Raw genomic sequence first — 23,987 nt, 5'->3', positions numbered from 1 at the left:
CAAACTCCGTATGGACAACACCCGTAGGCAGGACATCCATAGGGTCTCTGGCGCTGTAAGACAGCAACTGTATCGCTGCACCACTGTGCTGCCCTTAATTGCATATTGCATATCCTGCACTTACAAGGGAAGAAGTGGGTGAACATCGGGGAGGGGGCATTTATGATGAAGTGGACCAGCGTTCTCTTTCTGGAGATGTTGTTTGATCTCTTACCATATTTGGTATTTTTCTGTTAGTTTAGATTTCCAAACTCAGCTCTATTTTGCTTTACTAAGTACTAAAGTGTGGTTTGTGTCTTGGTACCAGCGCCAGGACTTGATGTATTGAGTGTTTTTGGTTGCCTGAAAGCACAATTGATTTTTCTTGTTGTTGTTGTGTGATTGAATATTCTTTGGGGGAGTTGCCACCAATTGCATGAGGAGAAAAGTGCATTCTCAGTTATGAATTATCAGTAGAGAGCACACATAAGAAGTTACATTTTACGTAACTGGTTGCTCCAAATCTACACTTTCATCTGTTTCGTTGCAGATAAGAATTAAATCACATATGCAAAAGTGGGTTGTGTGGCATTGGGAATTTTATTTGTGCAAGGTGCAGGTTTGTGTTCAATGTAATTTGCCTATTGCTGGTCCACCCTGTCACTGTGGAAATTTTGTTTAAAGCTTACCTAACGTATGCAGTGCAGGAAGTTGATGGCATTGGAACTCGCATGATATTTTGACTCGCAATTGAGCCAATAGTACTCAGAATCTGGTAATTAGCAGCCGAGAGACACCCACAGCATCTGTATTACTTGCTGCATGACTGTTTTTGACTCATAGCTACGTTTGAAATACTTCTGTTTAGTTTATTGGCAAGTATAATGAGGTACAGTGAAAAGCTTTTGTTGCACGCTAACCAGTCAGCATGATTACAATCAATCCATTTACAGTGTATAGATACATGATGAGGGATAAATGAGGAATAGAGATTTAAGAGTGTGGAGTGATAGTAATATGCGTTTGTAGATCTGCTTTTGCGGCTAACACACAAATAGTCGCCTGGGTTGGGCACCATCTTGGAAACAGTATACAACAGTGACGTGATTATTGCAAGTGAGAGGTATGCATCTTGACTTTTGGAGACCACCGAGGTTGAAAACAGGTATGTGTTGAGTCCAGCTGGTCTCCGCTTGATGTTTTCGTCAGTGACGGAACGCATGATGTACATCTCATTGTCTGTAATTCTCTGGGAAAGACGTCTGCAACTCCTTGGCTGAGTCATGTCCATTCCCATCCACGCTGTTCTAGCCTTCAATACTCAAATGTGGAGGATACGTCTACAATGTGAGACAATATTGATAACCTGCAAGAAAGCTGAAAGAAAAAGATTTTCAGCAGCAAAGTGCCTTTGGCTTCTTTTTCAGAGTATATCCATGCCTTGTGTAGCCAATGAAATGGTTTTGTGGTCATGTTGAAAATGTAGCAACTGATTTCCCACAACTTCCTGCCAATGCAATGATAACTAGGTAATTTTAACTAGTAATCCTAATTCTTGGTAGTTTCAAATGGTGATTTCTACAAGTGAATCGTGTAAAGTAGTTTGTAAAGAAGATTTAGATTTGGCACATTACTGCCCTTTATATTTGACATTGTAACATGGATGGAGAAGCCTGCATGTTGAACAGTGCTGGGAATCACTAAGTTTATTGAACAGATGCTTCTCATTATGTAAGCGTCACATGATGGTCACGATTTTGGAAGAGGTGATGAGTCACGGACCTCTTGGCTAAACTTGCCAGAATAAAGGGGTGATTCATGAACATGCTTGCGCCTGGCAGAATCTTTGCACAAATCAATATGAATATTAATAATGATGCAGTATGGGATTTTAGTGTCATATGATGGGCTAGAAGCTGCAGTGGCTTTGCTGCTGGCAAATTTGTTCGATTAAATAAGGTGTTCTACTGTGTTCAGCAGAAAATATTAAATTAAAGACCATCAAAGTATATCTGTAGACACAAGGAACTGCAGATGTCGGTTTATACAAAGTGCAGGAGTATCTCAATGGGTCAGGCAGCATCTCTGGAGAACATACTGTAGATTGGTGACGTTTCAGATTGGGACCCTTCTTCAGACTTATTCTGTCTGATTTGTAGAAAAAGGTGAAATTGTCTAATAATTGCATTTAGTTTCTGTTTATCTGCATGTGAAAGAACATTTTGTAGTCAAAGGCATTGGGAATTTGTCCCAATCCCCCACTTTTGTTTCCCCCATCCACAAATGGCACCTTGATTCCCTTTACAACAAGTCTGTTTCAAATTATTTTTATATGTAGATAAAATATCTGCTTCCATCGCCACTACAAAGCTGCTCCTCCATACTCCTCACTGCTGAACTAATGTCTGTTTTGAAGACTAGTCTGAATTTGCAATTAGTTGTTCTTGTGTGTCCATTAAAGTGAAACAGCAGCACATTATTGGGTCCTTTTGGAATAAAAAAAAGTTGTGTTGCTAAATTTAAAAGTCTGAACATAAGATATTTTCTGCACGCAAGATATTAGGATTTGATGGTCAGTTTGCTCTGAGTTATCACAAAAACACTGGGTGCCTACAGTATTTGTATTGGGACGGAATGAATTTGCTTCCTCTATGTTCCTTCCTCCAATCCCAGCTCCAGGGTTACTTTGCTGCCTGTGAAGATGAAACACCAGCAATTCGAAACCATGACAAGGTTCTACAAAGGCTTTGCGAGCACCTGGACCATGCCCTGCTCTATGGGTAAGGAATGAGTTTATTAAGATTTAGTAGGGTGTTACCAAGGTGGTTAGTACATGCCAAAGTCGTTGGTCGTTTCCGGTTTGCAATTATTGTGTAATAGTGCAGTTGAGTTGAGCTTCATTCTTGTTTCTCGTGTGCACTGCGTCTAAGACCATTCTGTGATCAATTTCAAGCACATCGATGCTATGAGTACTTAGACTTTAGAGATACAGCACGGAAACATGCTTCTGAATAAGCGAGTTCGGTATTCCGACTGCACATGTCCAGGTCATAGGTCACAAGCGAAAAACACTCCGCAGCCGTGCCACGGCATGGACATAGACCTGCGCCTCATCTGCAGCCAGGATCAATCCCGGTCTCCGGCGCCGCAATCGCCGCTGAACTGCCACTGGACCATCCCCGTCCCCTCCCAAGTGCCCCCCTCACCCCAGGGGCGGCCAGAGACGTCGGGTCAGACGGGAGCAGCGCCCACAGCCAGCGCGGAGAAGCAGCGGTAAATCCAGCTCAATCTGCCTGTCTAGCCAGAGAAGCAGCGCTAACTCCACGGCTCTGGGTTGGTGTCCCATCAGTCAAGGCCGGGCGAGACGGGCAGAGTTGAGCTGGATTTAGTGCTGCTTCTCCACATCCCAAAGACATCCAGGTTTGTAGGTTAATTGGCATCAGTAGAATTGTAAAATTGCCCCTAATGTGTTGGGAATGAATGAGAAAGTGTGATAACATCGAACTAGTGTGATGGGCAGTGGGCCAAAAGGCATGTTTCCATGCTTATCTCTAAATGCTAAAGGATTTACAAGTTAATTGGCCTCATTAAATTTCCCCTAGTGTGCAAGGAATGGATGATAAAGAGGGATTACATAGAACAAGTGTGAACGGATAGTGGTCGGCCTCATTTCCATGCTGTATCTGCACTCAAACATCTAAATATTCTGCCTGATGCCTCTACAATTTAAACAATGCACAAAGGTATGCAGATCCAGTGCGCCCTCGTTGAATGTTTATGCAAACCTCTACTGTTTAAACAACGCATTAGGTAGGCAGGTCTAGCCTGATGATTATCTTTCTATGTAGTAATTCAGGTATTACAACCAGATGAGTTTTTTTTATGCTGATGTAATGCCACTGGTAATTACCACATTCTCGCCCCACTCAGTTTGCAGGATATCTCCTCTGGATATTGGGTGTTGGTTGTGCACTTTACACGCAGCGAGGCGGTGAAGCAGATTGAGGTGTTGCAGCATGTTGCCACAAATCTTGGTCATAGTGAGTATATTGTGCTTCTACTCCACATCACAATTTTGAATTTGTCGCCTTACATTTTTAATTAAACTACTCGTGTTTCCTTAGTTATAACCATATAACCATATAACAATTACAGCATGGAAACAGGCCATCTCGGCCCTACAAGTCCGTGCCGAACAAATTTTTTTCCCCCTTAGTCCCACCTGCCTGCACTCATACCATAACCCTCCATTCCCTTCTCATCCATATGCCTATCCAATTTATTTTTAAATGATACCAATGAACCTGCCTCCACCACTTCCACTGGAAGCTCATTCCACACCGCTACCACTCTCTGAGTAAAGAAGTTCCCCCTCATATTACCCCTAAACTTCTGTCCCTTAAAAAAAAGTTTTTAGAATCATTTTTCCTCCCTTTTCTTTCCTTTTCATCATGGAATAATCATAATCTTGTGTTTGAGAGGTGGGGTGACACAGTGTCGCAGCTCGTAGAACTACTGCCTCGCAGCACCAGAGACCCTGGTTCGAACCTGACCGACCTCGGGTTCTGTCTGTGCAGAGTTTGCAAGTTCTCTCTGTGACTGTAGACTTCCCCCGGGTGCTCTGATTTTCTCCCACATCCCAAAGACATGCTGGTTTGTAGGTTATTTGGCCTCTGTAAATAGCGCCTGATGTGTAAGGAGTGGATGCGATAGTGGAATAACATAGAACTACTGGTGAACGGCTGATCAATGGTCGGTATGATCGCGGTGGGCCGAAGGGCCTGTTTCCATTCTGTATCTCTAAAAGGTACTGTGCACTCACAGTACCTTTTATACCAGATTAAATGGAGGGGCTGTTTATTTTAAACAACTGCTCATCTGACCAACATTGAGGCCTGTTGCAGTAGTCCCACTACAGATCCATTTAATTCCATTTCTGTATTTTTAACTTTGTCTCTTTATCCTCTCAGGTCGAGCCTGGTTGTACCTCGCATTAAATGAGAACTCATTGGAGAGCTACTTAAGGTTATTCTGGGAAAATCGTGCCCTGCTTCATAAGTATTACTTCAAGTAAGTCCATCTCAGTCTGAGCAAGTGGAATTATCAAACCAACAGCAGGTGACACGGGAATGGAAGGGCGATAGTCCATCAAATTACAAGAGTACGCATGCAACAGCTTGGTAGAGGATGTTGCCAGGACACGAGGGTCTGAGCTATAGGGAGAGGATGACTCTATTCCTTGGAGCACCGGAGGAAGAACACTCTTATAGAGTGTATAAAATCTTGGCAGACGCACAATCTCTTGCCCAGAGTTGTGGAATTGAGAACCAGTGGACATTGGTTCAAGGTTTGGGGGAAAAGATTTAATAGGAATCATAGGCGTAACATTTTCCCACACAAAGGGTGGTGGGTGTATGGAACGAGCTGCCAGAGGAAGTAGTTGAGGCAGGAACTATTGCATTGTTTAAAAAACAATTAGACATGTACATGGATAGGACAGGTTTAGAAGGATATGGGTCAAATGCAGGCAGGTGTAGATGGGACATGTTGGCCAGTGTGCGCAAGTTGGGCTGAAGGCCTGTTCCCACACGGTTTGGCTCTAGACCAGAGGACAAGTGTTAGGAACAAGAGTGGGTTATCTTGCTCATCAGGCTTGCTGTGTAAAACTATGCAAACTTCTCCCGTGGGACAGGCCAAAAAAAACACCAGTGAAATATGAGAAGCACTCGGCTATCTTGTAATGAGAATTTGTTGTTAGATGGTTTTTGAGATGATAGTTTGTTTACAGCATTCCTTTTCCATCAAACTTTCACATCATTACCAGGGAAATTCTGCCGAAGTTGTCGAGCAGCTTTTTACCAACAGTTTTGTATTAAGGAAACTGTTTCTTAAATGTTGGAATAGTCCCTGCCTCAACTACCTCCTCTGGCAGCTTGTTCCATGCACCCACCACTTCTTGCACGTTTCTGCTGTTTTGCACGTCGTGGTATTTATTTTGCATTTATCATTAGTGTATCTACACAGTTTCACTCCGTGAGTTCCATGCAAACAAAGAATTTAATTGCAACTTCAATCTAAAGAAGGGTCCCGACCCGAAATCCCACCCTGCCCTTCCCTACACGGATGCTGAGTCACTCCAGCACTTTGTGTTTTTACTCATTGTTGAAGACTTTGAAGAAGCATTCCTGTAAATATTCAGCGCAAATCACAAAGTTATACCATTACTTTCTCTCAGCTACAGTATTGTAAATATTTTGGATACTGTTCTAACTATAGCTTGTTCTGCTGGCTTATAAACCATCCTATGCTCCAAATAATCTAATGCAAACCTCCAGAATTGCAACATAGAAAATGTAAATGCCCTCTTTGGATATAGGTTGATGGTCTTGTCTTACTGTCTTTTCTCTTCCAATCGTTAGGAATGCCCTGGTCTGTAGTCATGATCACCTCGCCCTCTTCCTCACGCTTGTTTCTGGCCTGGAATTCATCCGGTTTGAGTTGGAGCTGGTGAGCAAAACACTGTCTATGAAGCACTGAATTGTTAATTTGACCATTTATGCAGAGAACAAGTGAATGAAGTCAGTGCTTTTAGTTTTAGAGAAACAAGGCCCAGCGATCACCCATACGGTAGTTCTATCCTGCGCCCTAGGGAGAAATTTACTGAAGCCAATTAACGTACAAACCTGTACGTCTTTGGAATGTGGGAGGAAACCGGAGCACCCGGATTAAACCCATGAGATAACAGGGAGAGCGTGCAAACTCTGTACAGACAGCACCTGTAGTCGGGATCAAACGTGTATCTGGGGCTGGAAGGCAGCAACTATCTCGGGAGTCTTAAGCAATGAAATACTTTATTTGATGCGTTTTAGTTTTGAGGAAGCAGTGGAGATGTTGCGGGTAATTGTATATCTCCGTTTAATAGCCAGCGCAGAGCAAACTGGACAGACCAGCCTCCATCTAGGTCATGAATGGGAATGTATAATTGATGCATGCACTTGTAAAATAAATCTGCTCATATCGCTGGTTGGCGTGAACTCTGTGGCTTCCACGCTATATCTCTAAAGTCTCCCATTTCATTATCATTATATTCTGATAGCCTGCAATAAATGTGATGTGTTAGAATTTTAAATGTGATGTGTGAGAAAATTATCCCTTGTGAATAACTCCTGGTAGTTACGTAGAACATAAAGTGCTGGATTAGCTCAGTGGGTCAGTTGGTATTTCTGGAGGACATGAATAGGTGACATTTTGAATCGGGACCCTTCGTCAGACTGGATCCTGACCCAAAATGTCACCTATCCATGTCCTCCAGAGATGCTGCCTGATGTGCTGAGCTAATCCAGCACTTTGTACCCTACACCCCAGCAGTATGAATATTGACTTCTCTAACTTCAAATATCCCTTGCTTTCCCCCCTCTTTCCATCCCACCCGCTTCCCAGTTCTCCCACCAGTCTTACTGTCTCCGACTACATTCTATCTCTGTCCCGCCCACTTCCCTGACATCAGTCTGAAAAAGGGTCTTGACCCGAAACATCACCCATTCCTTCTCTCCAGAGAAGATGCCTGTCCCGCTGAGTTACTCCAGCATTTTGTGTTCTACGCCAGTTTCCAGCGTTTACAGTTCCTCGTACCTTCAGCTCGGGATATATATATTTTTTATTTTGGAGAATGAGTGGGTTGGAATCGTTTTTGTATTTGATCTTCACAAAAGGATTGACAAACAAGATTGGCTTGTGTTGCTCCCACTGAGCTCTCATCATGCAGTGTCTGTTTGTTTTTCTGATTCTAGGATGTTCCCTACCTTGACCTGGCACCGTATATGCCCGAATATTACAAGCCACAGCACTTGCTAGATTTTGAAGAGCGTTTGCCCAATTCCATGCACGGTTCCGACAGCCTCTCACTCAATTCCTACAACTCCGCCACCTCCACTAATCTGGAATGGGACGATAGTGCCATTGCTCCTTCCAGTGAGGGTAAGTTTCTGGGTTTCATTAGATAATCAAATAGCGCAGTTCAATCTAATCAAAAACAACTTCCCCTTGCATCAGTTATATGCTTGAGCACTTAGGGTCTTAATGAGGGTTTGGACAGATGAATTTGTACCAAATGCCAGTCTTGCTTCTGGGTCAGTAAGTGTGAGTACTCGACCAGCACTGACAAATGAACATGCATCACGGGAATAAGCATGCCCGCACTGTCTTTTGGCTCTGAGTAAGCCTGTTGGTACGTGCTATCTTGGCATCTGACCGGCGCAAAGTAGTAAACGCCTCAAGAGTCGATACCTTGATAGAAGATCAATAACGGGTTATTGATTTGAACCCTTCCCACATGCTGTGCCTTTTCCGTTAGAGGGATGCCAGAATTTCTTTGTGAAACCTTCAAGCCAACTGTCATCAGCAGAGACCACAGATTAAATTTCTAGCCTGTTGAACAAGGGGAAATGCACCTAGAGCAAAAATAACTGAATATGTAGACAAAATAATTGTAGTGTAATTCAAAAGTATTGTACATTTACCTTGCTGAGAGGAAAATGTTATGCTGCCTTAGTTAACATATGGTGTATTGCAGTGAGTGCAGTCGTAAGTGAAGTTCTCGTTTATATACCTATTGGACAGGGTTCAATAGCCAGCTTGTATAATTCCTCTGGGACTTGTGTGGTTAAGTATTGCAGTTTGCATAAGGGTTGTGGTTTCTCATTGAGATACTTTATTGGCTAATGGAAAATAGTTCACCACAAGCATACGTTCCAATGCTATATCTCTTATGCTGCTTGCGGCAGTAATGCACATTCATATTCTGGTAGTGTTCACTAGTTTATCATTGTGGATTCCAGTCGCATGTGAAATTTGGGCAGAGTTATGGCTGAAGAAGGGTCCCGACACGAAATGTCACCCATCCTTTTGCTCCAGAGATGCTGCCTGGCCCGCTGAGTTACTCCAGCATTTTGTGTCTGCCTTTAGAGTTAAGGGCCTGTCCCACTTACACCAATTTTTTTGGCGACTTGCCGGCACCAGTCATAGTTGCAGCAGGTTGCCGAAAATTTCCAACATGTTGAAAATCCAGAGTTGCGACCAGAAAAAAGGTACGACTCTTCGGGTGACTACACCCCGTGACTCGCGGGCTGACGCCTGTATGGTCGTGAGTAGTCACCCAAAGAGTCGTACCTTTTTCTGGTCACCGCTGGACTTTCAACATGTTGGAAATTTTCGGCAACCTGCTGTGACAATGACTGGTGCCGGCAAGTCACCGAAAAAAATCGCGTAAGTGGGACATGCCCTTTATGGTTTGTTTGGTTCCACTTGAAATACAGATGCGATTTTGTTGCAAGTTTGAGCTCATGATAAGTGCAGATTTGTCCTGGAATTTGTGCGCATACGTCACATAAATTGGTGTGCTTACGGTGTTCTCTGCTGAACGGTCAACTAAGCACTGGATGTCCATGTTGATCGGGAATACTGAGCAGTGAGTTTGCCAAATACTGTGCCGTCCTTGGCACGAGACCACCAAGTCAGTGGAGCGAGAGATGGAACGTCAGACTGCCCGTTTGCCCTGAACTAATGCCATGAGCCATCACCTGGTGAAATTTAACCATCTGTTTGATAAGCTGCAAACAAAATCCTTTTTTTCCCCCTTGGTTCTGTACTGTCATGGCTGGAACTGAAAAACCTTTTCAATTCTTTGCAGTCACTATCAAGAACGTTTCCTCTACAAAACAGGCGCAGCAATACCAGCAGAACAATGTTTCAGACTGGGTAACCACTCAACCCACGATATAGACCCATGGCACGCTTTGGCGCATCAATGTAGCCTAGGGAAATTTTATCCCGGAGAAGTTTAACTCTGCATGTAGTTATAAAGAGCCTGCTAATTTTTGATGAAGCAGATTTGGTAGAACAAGTGTTGAGATTGAGAAGGTTAATAGTGAAGCAAGACCATTCTCTGGATCTTTCTGTTTAAGAAGGAACTGCAGATGCTGGAAAATCGAAGGTAGACAAAAGTGCTGGAGAAACTCAGCGGGTGCAGCAGCATCTATGGAGTGAAGGAAATAGGCAACGTTTCGGGCCGAAACGTTGCCTATTTCCTATATTGGAGATTGTTCAACTCTTTGCATGGAGCGAAGGAAATAGGCAACGTTGCCTATTTCCTTCGCTCCATAGATGCTGCTCCACCGCTGAGTTTCTCCAGCATTTTTGTCTACCTCTTGATCTTTCTGATCCATTCAGTAGTTTACTTTAGAGGTAAAGCGCCGGAAACAGACCCTTCAGCCCACCGAGTCCGCACCGACCAGCGATCACCAGCACTATCCTCCTACACACTTAGGACAATTTTTTGAGTTATGTACTATGATTCCACCTAGAATACAAGTTTGCAACATGGAATAGCTCATCATCTTGGCTTGGACATTTAATGATGCTAGGTCACAATGTTGGAGTTAAGATGTTGCAGTGGTACAGGGTTTATCAGCAGCATTGAGGATAGGAATTAAATACTGGCCTAGCCAGCCAGAATATTTTTAAAAAGCTAAGATTGGTGTCACTTTGCAATTAGAATTAATATCACGCTAAGGAAATGTAACATTAGGCAACACACGTCAGCAAAAGTAGCGAGTTGTCCAGTGTGTCTCTAAGTGGAAACCTACATACGCTGCTGGCCACAACTAAATACTCACATCCACGTGTGTTCAAAGGGAACGTTCTGTATATCAGAGCCTACCGTGAATTCTAAGTGGGCACGCACTCTCCAGCCTGCCAGGTGCTGCAGCTGCTCGTACAGCTCTCAGGAGATGTTACCGTGATATTAGACCAGGATTAGTCAGGGGGATTTGTGCTGCGTTTGATCCTTGTTGTTGCTAATCTATTCAAAGGAATGGATTTAGCAGATCAGAGGGGGACGACGAACAGAACAGAAAGGAAGTGTAATCTAATTTGATCAGATAACGACGTGTTAATTGGATAAAAATTATAAAACAACTGATTTTTTTTTAAATTGGTTCAAACGTACTTTAATTTGGGGAAGGATGTAAGGGGATTAGTCAGCTCTAATGGGTGTAAATGACACTGTAAAGAGGAACATGAGGAAGCTGAAAGAGGCCACTGGAACAAGATGTGTCGGAAGGAACAGCAGATGCTGCTTTACACCGAAGATAGACACAAAATGATGTGTGTATGGGACAAGCAGCATCTCTAGAGAGGAATGAGTGAAGTTTCGGGTCGAGACCCTTCTTCAGACTGAAACGTCGCCCATTCCTTTTCTCCAGAGATGCTGCCTGTCCCGCTGAGGTACTGCAGCATTTAGTGTCTATATCCATTGGAACAAGAAATGGAGATGTCCATCTACAACTGATCCAGTTTGTTGTCTGGACTATTTCCTGCCTGGCAGTTAAATTTATCCATAGCTGTTCTCTGCGCCAAATAGCTGTTAGTTCGACATGCTCCTTAAAACGGAACCTATCTACCAGCATGAAGGTGCTACAAGGAAAGTAAAGGTGTGAATGGCATATCTCTCTGCCAGTCTCTGCATGGTATGAACATCTTCACATTTGTTCCTGCAGTGCGTTGGGGACTCGGCACTCATGCAGGGCCTCTCACAGGTATGTACCAACCTCTCTGAGCATACACAGAATTTTTCCCTATCAACTCTCTCTAGGGCAGAGTAGACACGATGGGCCGAATGGCCTAATTCTGCTCCCGTGTCTTATGGCCTAACGAGGAGATGCTGCTCGGACTTTTGTTTTTCCAAAAGCATAGTCCTCATCAGGCCAGCCAACGTCAGTCACATAAGTACAAGCCAATGTCTTGGCTACTAAGTCTTTTTCTTTTTTTTAAAAACTAAAGTGGAATAAATGATTAAGAATTGGATTTCTTGAGGCGGGAGAATTTTAAGTTAAAAGATCAAAAACTTTCACAGCAGAAACTAGGATTCAAAATATAAGGAAAACTAAGTATTGTGCTTTTATTTTGATAGTAGCTGCATATATTCAAGAACCTATTCTCACAAAATTGGATGGTTTGAGTAGAGTCCATGTTGTGGTGGCAGCGATTTTGATGCGTTGAATGACGTTTCAACATATTTTAAAAATATGGCAAACAAATATTGAAGAGCGATGGCGTGGCGGTAGAGTTGCTGCCTCACGGCGCCACAGTCCCGAGTTCCACCCTGACTACAGGTGCTGTCTGTACGGACTTTGTACGTTCTCCCCGTGACCTGCGTGGGTTTTCACCAAGATCCTCATTTTCCTCCCACACTCCAAAGACGTACAGGTTTGTAGGTTAATTAGCTTAGTGTCAATGTAAAATTGCCCCTAGTGTGTGTAAGGTAGTGTTAATGTGCGGGGATTGCTGGTCGGCGTGGACTCAGTGGGCCTGTTTCCTCGCTGTATATCTAAACTAAACTAAGAGAGTTATCCTATTCTACCACCCTGTAAACAGTTTTAAAGATAACATCAAAAAATTGTTTTTTTTACATGTAAATTGTGGGTTTGTTGAGGAATGTAGAACTCAGTGGTCACATGGGCTGTTGTTTTTCAGATTTCCCCAGTGTCATGTGATAATCAGCCATATGATGCACGATGACATTTGACCCTTATGTTGCTTACTAAAAGTCATCTAATGCCTCTCCCAAAGGATGAATTCCTCCCATTTGATGATCTTTCATATCCGAAATCTGCTTTGTGTAAATCTGATGAATTATAGACGATCCACTGCGAGCTTTTTAATTGTTCCCCTATTATTGGCATTGGTTTATTACTGCCACACATACCGAGATAAGTTCATTAGCTTCGGTAAATATTGTAAATTGTCCCTATTGTGTAGGATAGTACAAATGTATGGGGATCACTGGTCAGCACGGACTTGGTGGGCTGAAGGGCCTGTTTCCGAGCTGCATCTCTAAACTAAACACAACTCCTCCACTTTGGGGGTTTTTTTTGTTTACCAGCATCTGCAGTTGCTTATCTCTGCAAATCTCTGCTTTGGTTCTAGTTCTTGATTTCCCCATACTTTAGGTAAATACATGCGGTCCTTTACCCAATCTGTTTCCCTCATCAATTTACACACACTAAAGGGCCTGTTCCTCTTACGCATTTTCAACATGTTGAACATTTTCGGTCACCTGCTGTGACTATGACGGGTGCCGGCAAGTCGCCAAAAAAAATTGCGTAAGTGGGACAGGCCCTTTAGATCAGCCCTCAACCTCCTGCACTCCAAGGAATAAAGTCCCAGCAATATTTTCCCTTTTCCTTTTTCATTCTTTTCCTTCCAGTGAGTTCTGTACCTGTCAAGAAATATTTGGCTGGTTTGTAATGGCTTTTTTAAACTAATTTAAGTACTCTTGTGTCATCAGGTTAGTTGCATAGTAAAATTCTTCCATCTTAAACATTGCATTTTGAATTTCTTGTTCCAAGTGAGATTGGCAATTAGGAACAATTTTGTATGAGGATTGAGTTGAGATCATCTAATGGAACTTCCTGATCTAGTTTCCAGAACCACCAGTTCTGGTTTCTAACCCAAAGTTGACAGACAGGTGCCCACACGTTACAGTATAGTTGAAGGGGCGATCTGAATGTGGAATCTATCTGTAGATATGGTGGAATTGTTGTGGATGCCTTCACCACTGCAATAAGATGGGGGTTTATGTATTGTTAGACAATGATTTGCACCGTTACCGATGTTTGTTTTTGTTTTCTTTCTCTTCCCTCATTTCTAGATTATGATTTTGGCGATGTGTTTTCTGCAGCACAGTCCATACCCAGTACAGACTGGGAAGGTGGGACCTTCTCACATTTGTGTTCACACTCTGCTGACTTGCTGCTGCATGCTCTGCCCCTAACCCTGTCCGTCTGTCTGACTCGCTGCATGCCTGCCAGGGCTGCCTCCAGTGCTTGTGTCTGTTCTCATTTGGGAGTGTCAGACAGCAACAAAAAGAGATGTGTCTTTAAATATTGTGAGCTGAAAGCTCTAATGTGAATGCTCCATAATATGGTGATGGGTTTCATACTACAATCTGACCTGGTTATCATTAGGCTGGCTTGCAGAAATCTTCATGGCAATTTGTTTGTTTTTTGAGGAGACAATTAATGTAATTTTCTTCATATTTTAAGAATGTTTCTTTTATTTTAACTGTGATATTGCAGCACAAGAGATCAGTCTGGAGTATCTCAGATAAGTAACCAGAATCTAACGCTCGGTGAGAAGGACTCAGTTAAATAGATCCACCATGTGTATTGGCACAGGCTGTCTTGGGATAAAACTATCTCTCATTTATTGCATACATAATGAAACGCAATTACTAACATTTTATACATATCGAATAGTGTGGTTTAATTGCTGGTGATAATAACTCTTGCTTTGAATCACTTTTAAGATAATTTTCCCGTTTAATGTATTGTCATGCGTACCGAGGTACAGTGAAAATCTTTTGTTGCGTGCTAACCATTCAGTGGAAAGACAAGACATGATAAGGGGATAATGTTTAGTGCAAGGTCATGTTTGAGGATATTATAATTAATTTAGATTCATTCCTGATTTAGTTTTGCATTTATGGTTTTGTGATCATCAGCCCATGGGACTCTAACCAACCAAGCAAGGGATCTCTTAGGTCATAAGAGATGGGCATAGAATGAGGCCATTCAGCCCATCAAGTCTCTCCGCCATTCAATCATGGCTGATCTATCTCTCCCTCTTAACTCCATTCTCCTGCCTTCTCCCCATAACCTCTGACACCTGTACTAATCAAGAATCTATCTGTCTCTGCCTTAAAAATATCTATTGACTTGGCCTCCACAGTCGTCTGTGGCAAAGAATTCCACAGATTCACCACCCTCTGACTAAACACATTTCTCCTCATCTCCTTCCTAAAAGATCATCCTTTAATTCTGAGGTTATGACCTCTAGTCCTGGACTCTCCCACTAGTGGAAACATCCTCTCCACATTCACTAAAACCTGCAAATTATCAGATTTGGAAGCTCACACTGAACATATTTTAATGACCCAGTGCTGCCATCATCTGGTGGCTTTACATTTACTCACTGACTCTCCCGATTCATAACAAATGTCCAGAGAATGCATCAATTCCAACCAATAAATTACATATAATGTTTAGTTACTTATTTTCCTTGAGTATTGCATGTTTCTATGCACTCTTGTTTCCCTATCCTGTATGACTATAGAGTGATACAGTGTGGAAACATGCCCTTCGACACAACTTGCTACCACCGGCCAACATGTCCCATCTACACTAGTCCCACCTGCCCGCGTTTGGTCCATATCCCTCCAAACCAGTCCCATCCATGTACCTGTCTAACTGTTTCTTAAAGGTTGGGATAGTCCCAGCCTCAACTACCGCCTCTGGCAGCTTGTTCCATTACACCCACCACCCTTTGTGTGAAAAAGTTACCCTTCAAATTCTTATTAAATCTGATAGGAATTCCTATTGTTGGTTATTATTAAGATCCTGGCCATGGGTTTGAGAGGGTTGACTGGTCCAGAGCCTCTTGATTCCTCATCAACTGTGTGGCAGGTTCTATAAACAACATTTAAAGGACATTTGGACAGGTACATGTATAGGAAAGGTTGGGTGAGATATGGGTCAAATGCTGGGCAGGTGGGACTAGCGTAAATGGGGCATCTTGCTTGGCATAGGCGAGGGTGGCACGGTGGTGCAGCGGTAGAGTTTCTTTTCTCCAGAGATGCTACCTGACCCGCTGAGTTACTCCAGCATTTTGTGTCTACCTTCGGTATAAACCAGCGTCTGCAGTTCCTTCCTCCACATTAAATCTGAACTAAATTGTGAATAGCCATAACCACATGCAATGAAAGGTAGACAGAAATGCTGGAGAAACTCAGAGGGTGAGGCAGCATCTATGGAGCAAAGGAATAGGTGACGTTTCGGGTCGACCCGAAACGTCACCTATTCCTTCCCTCCATAGATGCTACCTCACCCGCTGAGTTTCTCCAGCATTTTTGTCAACCTTCGATTTTTCCAGCATCTGCAGTTCTTTCTTAACCACATGCAAAGAATGCCGCTGTCAAAGAAGTGTACTTGTAAATGTAGGGCTGCTGGTAGTCCTAGCTTGTGCTCAGAGAACCCTGGGTTTGAGCTTTGACTGAACACTAATTTGTCAATCTTTTAAGTTCTGCTTCAAATCGCTAATTCTCATTGCTGGTCGTGCATTCTATTGATTTAAGAAACGCGCGTTCAGTCAATTGAAAAATATGCACAGTAATGAGCATAGCACGCTGTATCTGCATCCTTTTTCTCCGCAGAGGGTGAATTGACAGATACGGTCAGCAGCTGCCCTCGGTCAGGAACCTCGGACAGTCTGCCGCTAAATAACAAGCCGCACACGAAGAGCCCGACCTTGCGCTACAACCCTTTCAACAGCGAGAAGTCAGAATCTCCGCACACACCAGAAGGGAACACGGTGCAAAGCACTGATTCCAAGGCAGAGGAGAACACATCAGATGTTCAGGAATCCAGCGAGAATGCCACAGAGCTTGAAGTCATCAGGTCAGTTGTTAATGTCGTGTTAACAGGGGTGTCGCAGTGGCACAGCCGTTGAGTTGCTGCCTTACAGCGCCAGAGACCCGGGTTCCATCCTGACCACGGGTGCTGTCTGTAAGGAGTTTATACGTTCTCCCTGTGACTTGCGTGGATTTTCTCCAGGTGCTCCGCTTTCCTCCCACACCCCAAAGACGTGCAGGTTTCTCGATTAATTGGCTTCCGTTTATTAAAAAAAAACATTATCCCTAGTGTGTGGGATAGAATTAGTGTACGGGTGATCGCTAGTTAGCGAGGACTCAGTTGGGCTGAAACCCCTGTTTCCACGCTGTATCTCTAAACAAAACTACCTGCTGTTCCTTTGTATGACATGTAATGCAATATTGGGAGTTTCCTGAATTGAGTCACTGGGTGGTGTAATTACTCACTTGCACAAGTGAATGATATAGATTGCGGTTTCAACTCCACAGATTGGCAAAGAAGAAGAGAACGCCTAAGAAGAAGAGATCCAAGTCTGAGGAGCAAATACTCGATGTTAAAATGGCAGAGACACAGCCGCCAGGGGAGGAAGATGCAAAGATTGAGGATGGCCACACGTTGGAAACACAGGACGAGCAAGGCACAAAGTTGGGTGTGGAGGGAGTGACGAAGAGTCCTGGAGCTGAGGAGGACGGCAGCCCTGACGACGTGGTGTTGTTGGTGACTCGATGCGAGTCTGAGGCCGATGCTGCCCAGCCAGGTTTGCAGATCCCTCAGATGAAGGACACCTCCATGAGCAGCGTGGGGCATCCATTGAGCAAAGTGATGGAGCAGCTCAACGAGACCACTGATGCCACCAGCGCTTGGAGGTCAGAAGATGGTCACCCCGAGCGGCCCTTTCGGACTTGTGTCCCGGGCGAGGCCCCGGATGAAGCTCCACATGGCGACTATAGTGAACGGCTGCCACCTGCCATGGACTTCTACAGGTTTGCCCTCGAGAGTCCAAGCGCTGGTGCAGCAGGTAGCTGCAACTATGACCTTGCAGGGGAAGGCCAACCAGCAAATGTTCTTGGTGGCCATGAAACTGTTGGCGCAGAAACGTGCAAAGAAATCGTCCCCGACGCTGTAGCCGTGCTGGGGATCACGGAGGAAGCTGATGTCCCAGCCAGTCAGAGCTCTGAGAATGCAGAGACTATTCCACAGCCTGATAACCCATCTGATGATATAAATTCCAAGGAGGAGGAGACTGGTCTGGAACAGTTGGAAACACCAACCGAGGCCCCTGCAGATGCAGTAGAGAATAAGGCAGTGGAGAGAAATAGTCCCTCGGAGCTAACCCATCCAGCTGACTTCAGGTAAAGCACATTGCATTATTTAAATACATCTGTGCTTGATTGAAAATGCAGCTAATCTATAAAAGAGCAGAAGTATATGATTAATATTTGCCATTAGATGTTCATAAGTTCTAGGAGCAGAATTAGGCCATTCAGCTCAGCTCAAAATTACTCCGCCATTCAATCATGGCTGATCTATCTCTCCCTCTCAGCCTGGCTGGTCACTCTTGGCAGCCCCTCACACCATGAATAAAGAATCCTTCATTCATTCAAATGTATAGATTTGGAACTGAACAGAGTGAGCAAGCAATCTTCAATCTTCTTCCTCTTTGGTCTCCTGTGGTCGGGGGCAATCGAACCATTCGCAGTCGGGGGCGACCAAAGTTCCCGCAGCCGACGGTCGAAGCCCCCCGTCGGGGTGATCGAAACTCCCGTGGCATGGAGCTCCCGAGTCGGCCTCTTCTTACCAGAGACCGCGAGCTTTGTGATGTTAAAGTCCACAGGCCCCGCGGTTGGAGCTTCAATCCCCGGCAAAGGGATCGCAAGCTCCGCGATGGTAAAGTCCCGCATACTCCCGCGGCTTTGAGCGCCCGTCGGTCTCCCGGAAAGGCCGCCAACTCCACGATGCGAGGCCGCAGTGGGGACGGAGATACGATACGGAAAAAAATCGCATCTCCGTCGAGGTAAGAATGAAAAACACGTTTTCCCCCAACCCCCTCCATAGCTCGAGTACAGTTTTCCTGAATGTTAATAATCTATTGGAGTTGGTCAAGTTTTTATTGCTGACTTATCAGGATTGGAATGTTTTTTTTTTCCCCCAGGGTGGACAATAATCTGCTGCTTCTGCTGATGATCCATGTTTTCAGGGAGAATGAAGAACAGCTCTATAAGGTAATGGACCTGTGGCAACTCCATATTTGCTTTGTGTTTTAAACAGAGTTGATTCTCAGACTGGGGGGCCTGTAACAAGCCGTGTGCCACAGGGGTTGCTGCTGGGTCCACTGTTTTTCATTATTTATGTAAGCAATTTCAATGTAAATGTAGTTGGCATGGATGAGTTTGCAGGTGACACAAAAAGTGATGGTCTAGAGTGATACAGCGTGAAACAGGCCTTTCAGCCCAACTTGCCCACACCAACCAACATGTTCCATCTACACTAGTCCCACCTGCCTCTGTTTGGCCCATATTCCTCTTAACCTGTCCTATCCATGTACCTGTCCAAATGCTTCTTAAACGCTGTGATAGTACCTGCCACTGTTCAGCAAAACGATCGCTGAGCCTGCGCTTGGTCTCGATGCTCTGATGAAAGCCAAATTGCCCTGCTAACAAAAATGTTTTTAAACCTGGAAGGCTGCAAAAATGATTTACGGGGAGGTTACAAGTTTGAGTTGTAAGGAGAGGCTTGGTGAAATAGGACATCTTTTCCTTGGATTGCAGGAGGCCAGGGGGTGACCTTTATCGATCTTTATAAAATCAGGAATGGCACAGATATGGTGAATAGCCGCAGTCTTTCCCCACGGTGGGGGGGGCTAAAATTAAGGTGAGAGGGGAAAGATTTTAAATGGACCAGAAAGGTAATATTTCACACAGATTATGGTCCTTGCTTGGGACGAGATGCCAGAGGATGGAGTAGACATTTGGCCTGTGCATGGATAAGAAAGGTTTGGAGGGATGTGAGTTACATATGGGCAAATGGGAATGGCTATATTAGGCAACTTGGTTGGCTCAGACAACCTTTAGTCAGAGGGTAGTTGATCTGTGGAGCTCTTTGCCACAGAGGGCTGTGGAGGCCAAGTCAGTGGATATTTTTAAGGCAGAGATAGACAAATTCATGATTAGAACGGGTGTCAAGGGTTATGGGGAGAAGGCAGGAGAATGGGATTAGGAGGCAGAGATCAGCCATGATTGAATGGCGGAGTGGACTCAATCGGTCGAATGGCCTGATACAACTCCTATAACTTGTATCTTGTGACAAGTTGGAGCAAAGGACCTTTACATGCTGTATATATATCTCTTCTAATCAGAGTCGAGGACACGAGAGATGAACTAAAATAATGCTAATCTTATTAGTTCAGCAATAAATGTTAAGTTGATTATTAAATTGAGTTGTTGATCATTCTCTTTGGAACTACATGGAGCCATTCCAATACAGAGGCTCCACAGTTATGAATGACTTGATTTATGGAAATCGGAACGCTATTGGTTTAATTATGAGTAGCGTTAGGGTGATTATTCGATGTAACGAAAGAGATAGAACAAGTTTATGTCGAGCGATAGATATGGGTTACTGTTAAAAAAAGTGCGTTTCTGACTTCAAGAGAAATTAGCTTGGGGACTGCTCTCAGGAGCGGCTCCATTGTGTACCCTGGGACAACCTGTACAGCTGTTTCCCTCTTATCTCCTTATTAACTTCTCTTCTCAGATGATGCAGATGTGGACAGGTCATATGGAAGGCAACCTCCAGTTGCTCTATGTCCTGCTGACCGATTGTTATATCTACCTGTTGCGAAAAGGTAAATATATATTTGTTATATATATATATGTGAAACTAATCTTTAGGCTTTAGAGATATAGCATGGAAACAGACCCTTCGGCCCTCTGAGCCAGCACTGGCCAGTCATCACCCCTTACCCTAACCTATACACAGTAGGGGCAACCTTACAACTTACTGAAACCAATTAACCTACGAACCTGTACGTCTTTGGAGTGTGGGAGGGAACCTGGAGTAAACCCGTAGGATTACAGGGAGAACGTACAGACAGCACCTATAGTCGGGATCGAACTCGGGTCTCTGGCGCTGTGAGGCAGCAACTCTACTGCTGCGCCAGTCAGGTCAGTAGGGGAAAATGTAAGTGGTGAAATCAGCATTTTCCACGGAAATCCTAATAGGTGAGATGTCTGATGAGGAAATGGGGAAAGTAAATGAAGTTTAATCTTACACATAGTTGTTTGCGAGTTGATAGGGTGCAGCTCGAGAGATTGGATGGAGTGCAGTGCCTATGTGTGACTCAAGCTTTTGTTGTGTACAGGAGCTGCAGACAAACCCTATGCAGTGGAAGATGCCGTCTCCTACAATGAGCTTGATTATGTTTCGGTGAGTTGTGCTTTTAAAACGGAGCTCTTCCTCTCGATATCCCAGCGGGTATCATCTATGCCCACATGGTTTTGCAAAATAATAAGCTATGTGCCGGGGGTCGGGGGTTATGGGAAGAAGGCAGCAGAATGGGATTGAGAGAGCAAGATAGATCAGCCACAATTGAATGGCAGAGGAGACTTGATGGGCTGAATGGCCTCATTCTGCTCCTACCACTTATGAATATATGTGATAGGGGTAGCTCTGCGGGTCAGGCAGCATCTGGAGAACACGGATGGTTTGTGTGGGGGGGGGAGGGGGGAGATAGAAAGCTGGAAGGGATGAGGGGAAGGTCAAAGCCTGGCGAGATATAGGTGAGGGGTTAGAGTATGAGAGGCAGATGGTTGGACAAAACGCAGAGATGAGAAGACAAAAAGTGTGAGATAAGGATAGATGCGAATTGTGAAGCCAGAGGAAGGAATGTAAGTATACAAGGTGGAAGGGGAGGGGGAGAGGAGAAATGGTGCATGTCCAAATGGGGCACAGGAAAGAGGGTGGAAGGGGAGGGGGGTTTGTGAGTTAGTTATGTAAAATTGGAGTAGTCCATGTTGCCCATGTGGAATATGAGGTGCCCCAATTTGCATGTGTCCTCAGTATGGCAATGGAGGAGGCCCAGGACAGAGTCGGGCTGAGAATGGGAAGGGGCGTTAAAATCGTTAGCAACTGGGAGATCCAGTAGGCCTTTCATTCGGTCGATCTAGCCATCTTTGCCCGGCCTACTGAGTTACTCCAGCACTTTGTTTCTTTTCATTTTGTAAACCAGCATCTGCAGTTGCTTGTTTATCCATGTGGATTGGGTTGGGGCAAAGTTTGCCAGGATGCTGTGCCACCTGCTGTTGGTCGTGTTGAGAGATACAGCGTGGGAACAGGCCCTTCGAACCACCGAGTCCACGCCAGCACTAGATCATCCTTGCACTAGTTCCATGTTCTCCCCGTTTTCCATCCTGCGCACCAGGGACAATTTACAGAAGCCAATTAACCGACAAACCTGCAGTCTTTGCAATGTGGGAGGAAACCAGAGCACCCGGAGAAAACACACACGCTCACAGGGAGGACGTGCAAACTCCGTACAGACAGCACCAGAGGCCAAGATCAAACCTGGCTCTCTGACGCTGTAAGGCAGCAGCTCTGCCACTGTGTCACTGTGCCATTCTGAAACATAGTTTACAAACAGTATCTTCACTGCCTCTCCCATCGCAAAATAAATGTTTGTGACCATTTAAGCAATTTTAAAAGTTGGGCAGTATAGTAGTTAGTCTGAAGATAGACACAAAAAGCCGGAGTAACTCAGCGAGACAGGCAGCATCTCTGGAGAGAAGGAATGGGTGGCGTTTCGGGTCGAGACCCTTCGTCGGACCCGGTCTTGACTTGAAACGTCACCTATTCCCTCTCTCCAGAGATGCTACCTGTCCCGCTGAGTTTCTCCAGCATTTTTGTGTCTACCTTCGATTTAAAGCAACATCTGCAGTTCTTTACTCTGACCTTTGTCATAACGTGCATTTTTCATTGGTCTGCTCTTGTTGTCTAAGGTGGGGCTGAGCCAACAGACCGTGCAGCTTGTGTGCACCAACCGCAGGAGGCAGTTCCTGCTGGACACAGCTGATGAATCTCTAACTGAGTAAGTTCAGGTTGTTGATGATCTTGGGGCAGCACAGTCTGGCCTGACTGGCATGGTCATCCATGGCACAAGCGCACCATCAAGACCTTTTGATAGTCTTGTATTCTTTCATTTGAGTCTGAAGAAGGGTCCGGTCACCTATACATGTTCTCTGGAGATGTTGTCTGTCCCGCCGAGTTACTCCAGCACTCGGAAAAACCAGCATCTGCAGTTCCTTGTTTCTGGAGAGTCATAGTCATGCAGCGTGGAAACAGCCCTTTCAACCCAACTTGCTGACTCCAACCAACATGATCCATCTACACTAGTCCCACCTGCCTGCGTTTGACCCATATCCCTCTAAACCTGCCCATATCCATGTTTACCTGTCTAAATGTTTATTAAAAGTTGCGATAGTCCCTGCCTCAACTACCTGCTCCGGGGGTCCAGGAAAGAGCGTTCACGTCGTGGCCCTGCTTCCACCAATCCTTCCACCACCACACACAAGAAATGACAAGACAGACACCATTGTATGCAGATGCTGAGAAGTATGTTCAGCTCTGCTGTATCTAAAAGGTACAAGAGAGTTTATTGTCATGTGTCCCAGATAGGACAATGAAATTCTTGCTTTGCATCAGCACAACAATCTCTAAACTAAACTAATGGTATCAGTAGCGAGATTAAACTCCACTTGTCATGTTGCAAGCTTGTATCTGCAACTGTAGAGCTCTTGGTCCTGCTTCAGTCAGAAAGTTTTATTTCCTCACCGTTTATCCAGTGCCTTGTTTCTTGTGTGCAGGTTTTTCCTCACTGCTTTGAGATCGGCCATGATCAAGGGCTGCAGAGAGCCGCCCTATCCCAGCATCCTTATGGATGCCACCATGCAGAAGCTGGCACTGACTAAATTTATGGCCCAGGAATCGAGATGCGAGGTAATGTGGTAATCACGCTGGGTGTTGCTGTGTAGATGGTCTCAGGTTGTCTTTCTGTTTGCAAACTGATAATGTATGTGTTCTGTTAAATCACTTCATGTAGAAATAAGCTGCACTGGGCACCAGCTCCAATGATCTGCAAGGAGGTGGGAGAGCATAGAGTCCTACAGCATGTAAACAGGCCCACCGGACCAACACACCGACCAACATGTCCTATCTACACAAGTCCCACCTGCCTGCATTTGCCCCATCTCCTTCTAAACCTGTCCTATCCATGTACCAGTCTAAACGTTTCTTAAATGTTGCGATAGTACCTGCCTCAACTACCTCCTTCGACAGCTCGTTTCACATGCCCACCACCCTCTGTGTGAAAACATTACCCCTCGGGTTCCTATTAAAACTTTCACCCATCCCCTTAAACCTATACCCTCTGGTTCTATATTCCCCTACTCTGAGCAAGAGACTCTGTGCATTTACCCAATCTATTCCTCTCATGGTTTTGTACACTCGTACGATCACCCCTCATCCTCCTCC

General features: G+C 44.6%; 1 protein-coding gene across 4 annotated transcripts in view; it reads left to right on the top strand.

The window, feature by feature from the left end:
- Positions 1-23,987, top strand: part of plekhm2 (pleckstrin homology domain containing, family M (with RUN domain) member 2) — a 38,012-nt gene that overhangs the window by 5,700 nt on the left and 8,325 nt on the right. For 2 of the 4 annotated variants that reach the window (XM_055659132.1, XM_055659135.1), the window contains exons 2-15: positions 2,653-2,759; positions 3,910-4,019; positions 4,950-5,049; positions 6,399-6,486; positions 7,770-7,956; positions 11,535-11,573; positions 13,688-13,747; positions 16,247-16,490; positions 16,952-17,815; positions 18,616-18,685; positions 20,217-20,307; positions 20,824-20,888; positions 22,457-22,545; positions 23,321-23,453. In XM_055659132.1, coding sequence (XP_055515107.1) covers positions 2,653-2,759; positions 3,910-4,019; positions 4,950-5,049; positions 6,399-6,486; positions 7,770-7,956; positions 11,535-11,573; positions 13,688-13,747; positions 16,247-16,490; positions 16,952-17,815; positions 18,616-18,685; positions 20,217-20,307; positions 20,824-20,888; positions 22,457-22,545; positions 23,321-23,453 — 2,247 coding nt within the window. The remainder of the gene's footprint in view (positions 1-2,652; positions 2,760-3,909; positions 4,020-4,949; positions 5,050-6,398; positions 6,487-7,769; positions 7,957-11,534; positions 11,574-13,687; positions 13,748-16,246; positions 16,491-16,951; positions 17,816-18,615; positions 18,686-20,216; positions 20,308-20,823; positions 20,889-22,456; positions 22,546-23,320; positions 23,454-23,987) is intronic. The other 2 variants (XM_055659133.1, XM_055659134.1) reach the window with 2 other exon arrangements.

Source organism: Leucoraja erinacea, chromosome 30, assembly GCF_028641065.1.
Source record: "Leucoraja erinacea ecotype New England chromosome 30, Leri_hhj_1, whole genome shotgun sequence".
NCBI classification, from domain to species: domain Eukaryota; kingdom Metazoa; phylum Chordata; class Chondrichthyes; order Rajiformes; family Rajidae; genus Leucoraja; species Leucoraja erinaceus.
This window is presented reverse-complemented; position numbering and strand designations above follow the sequence as displayed.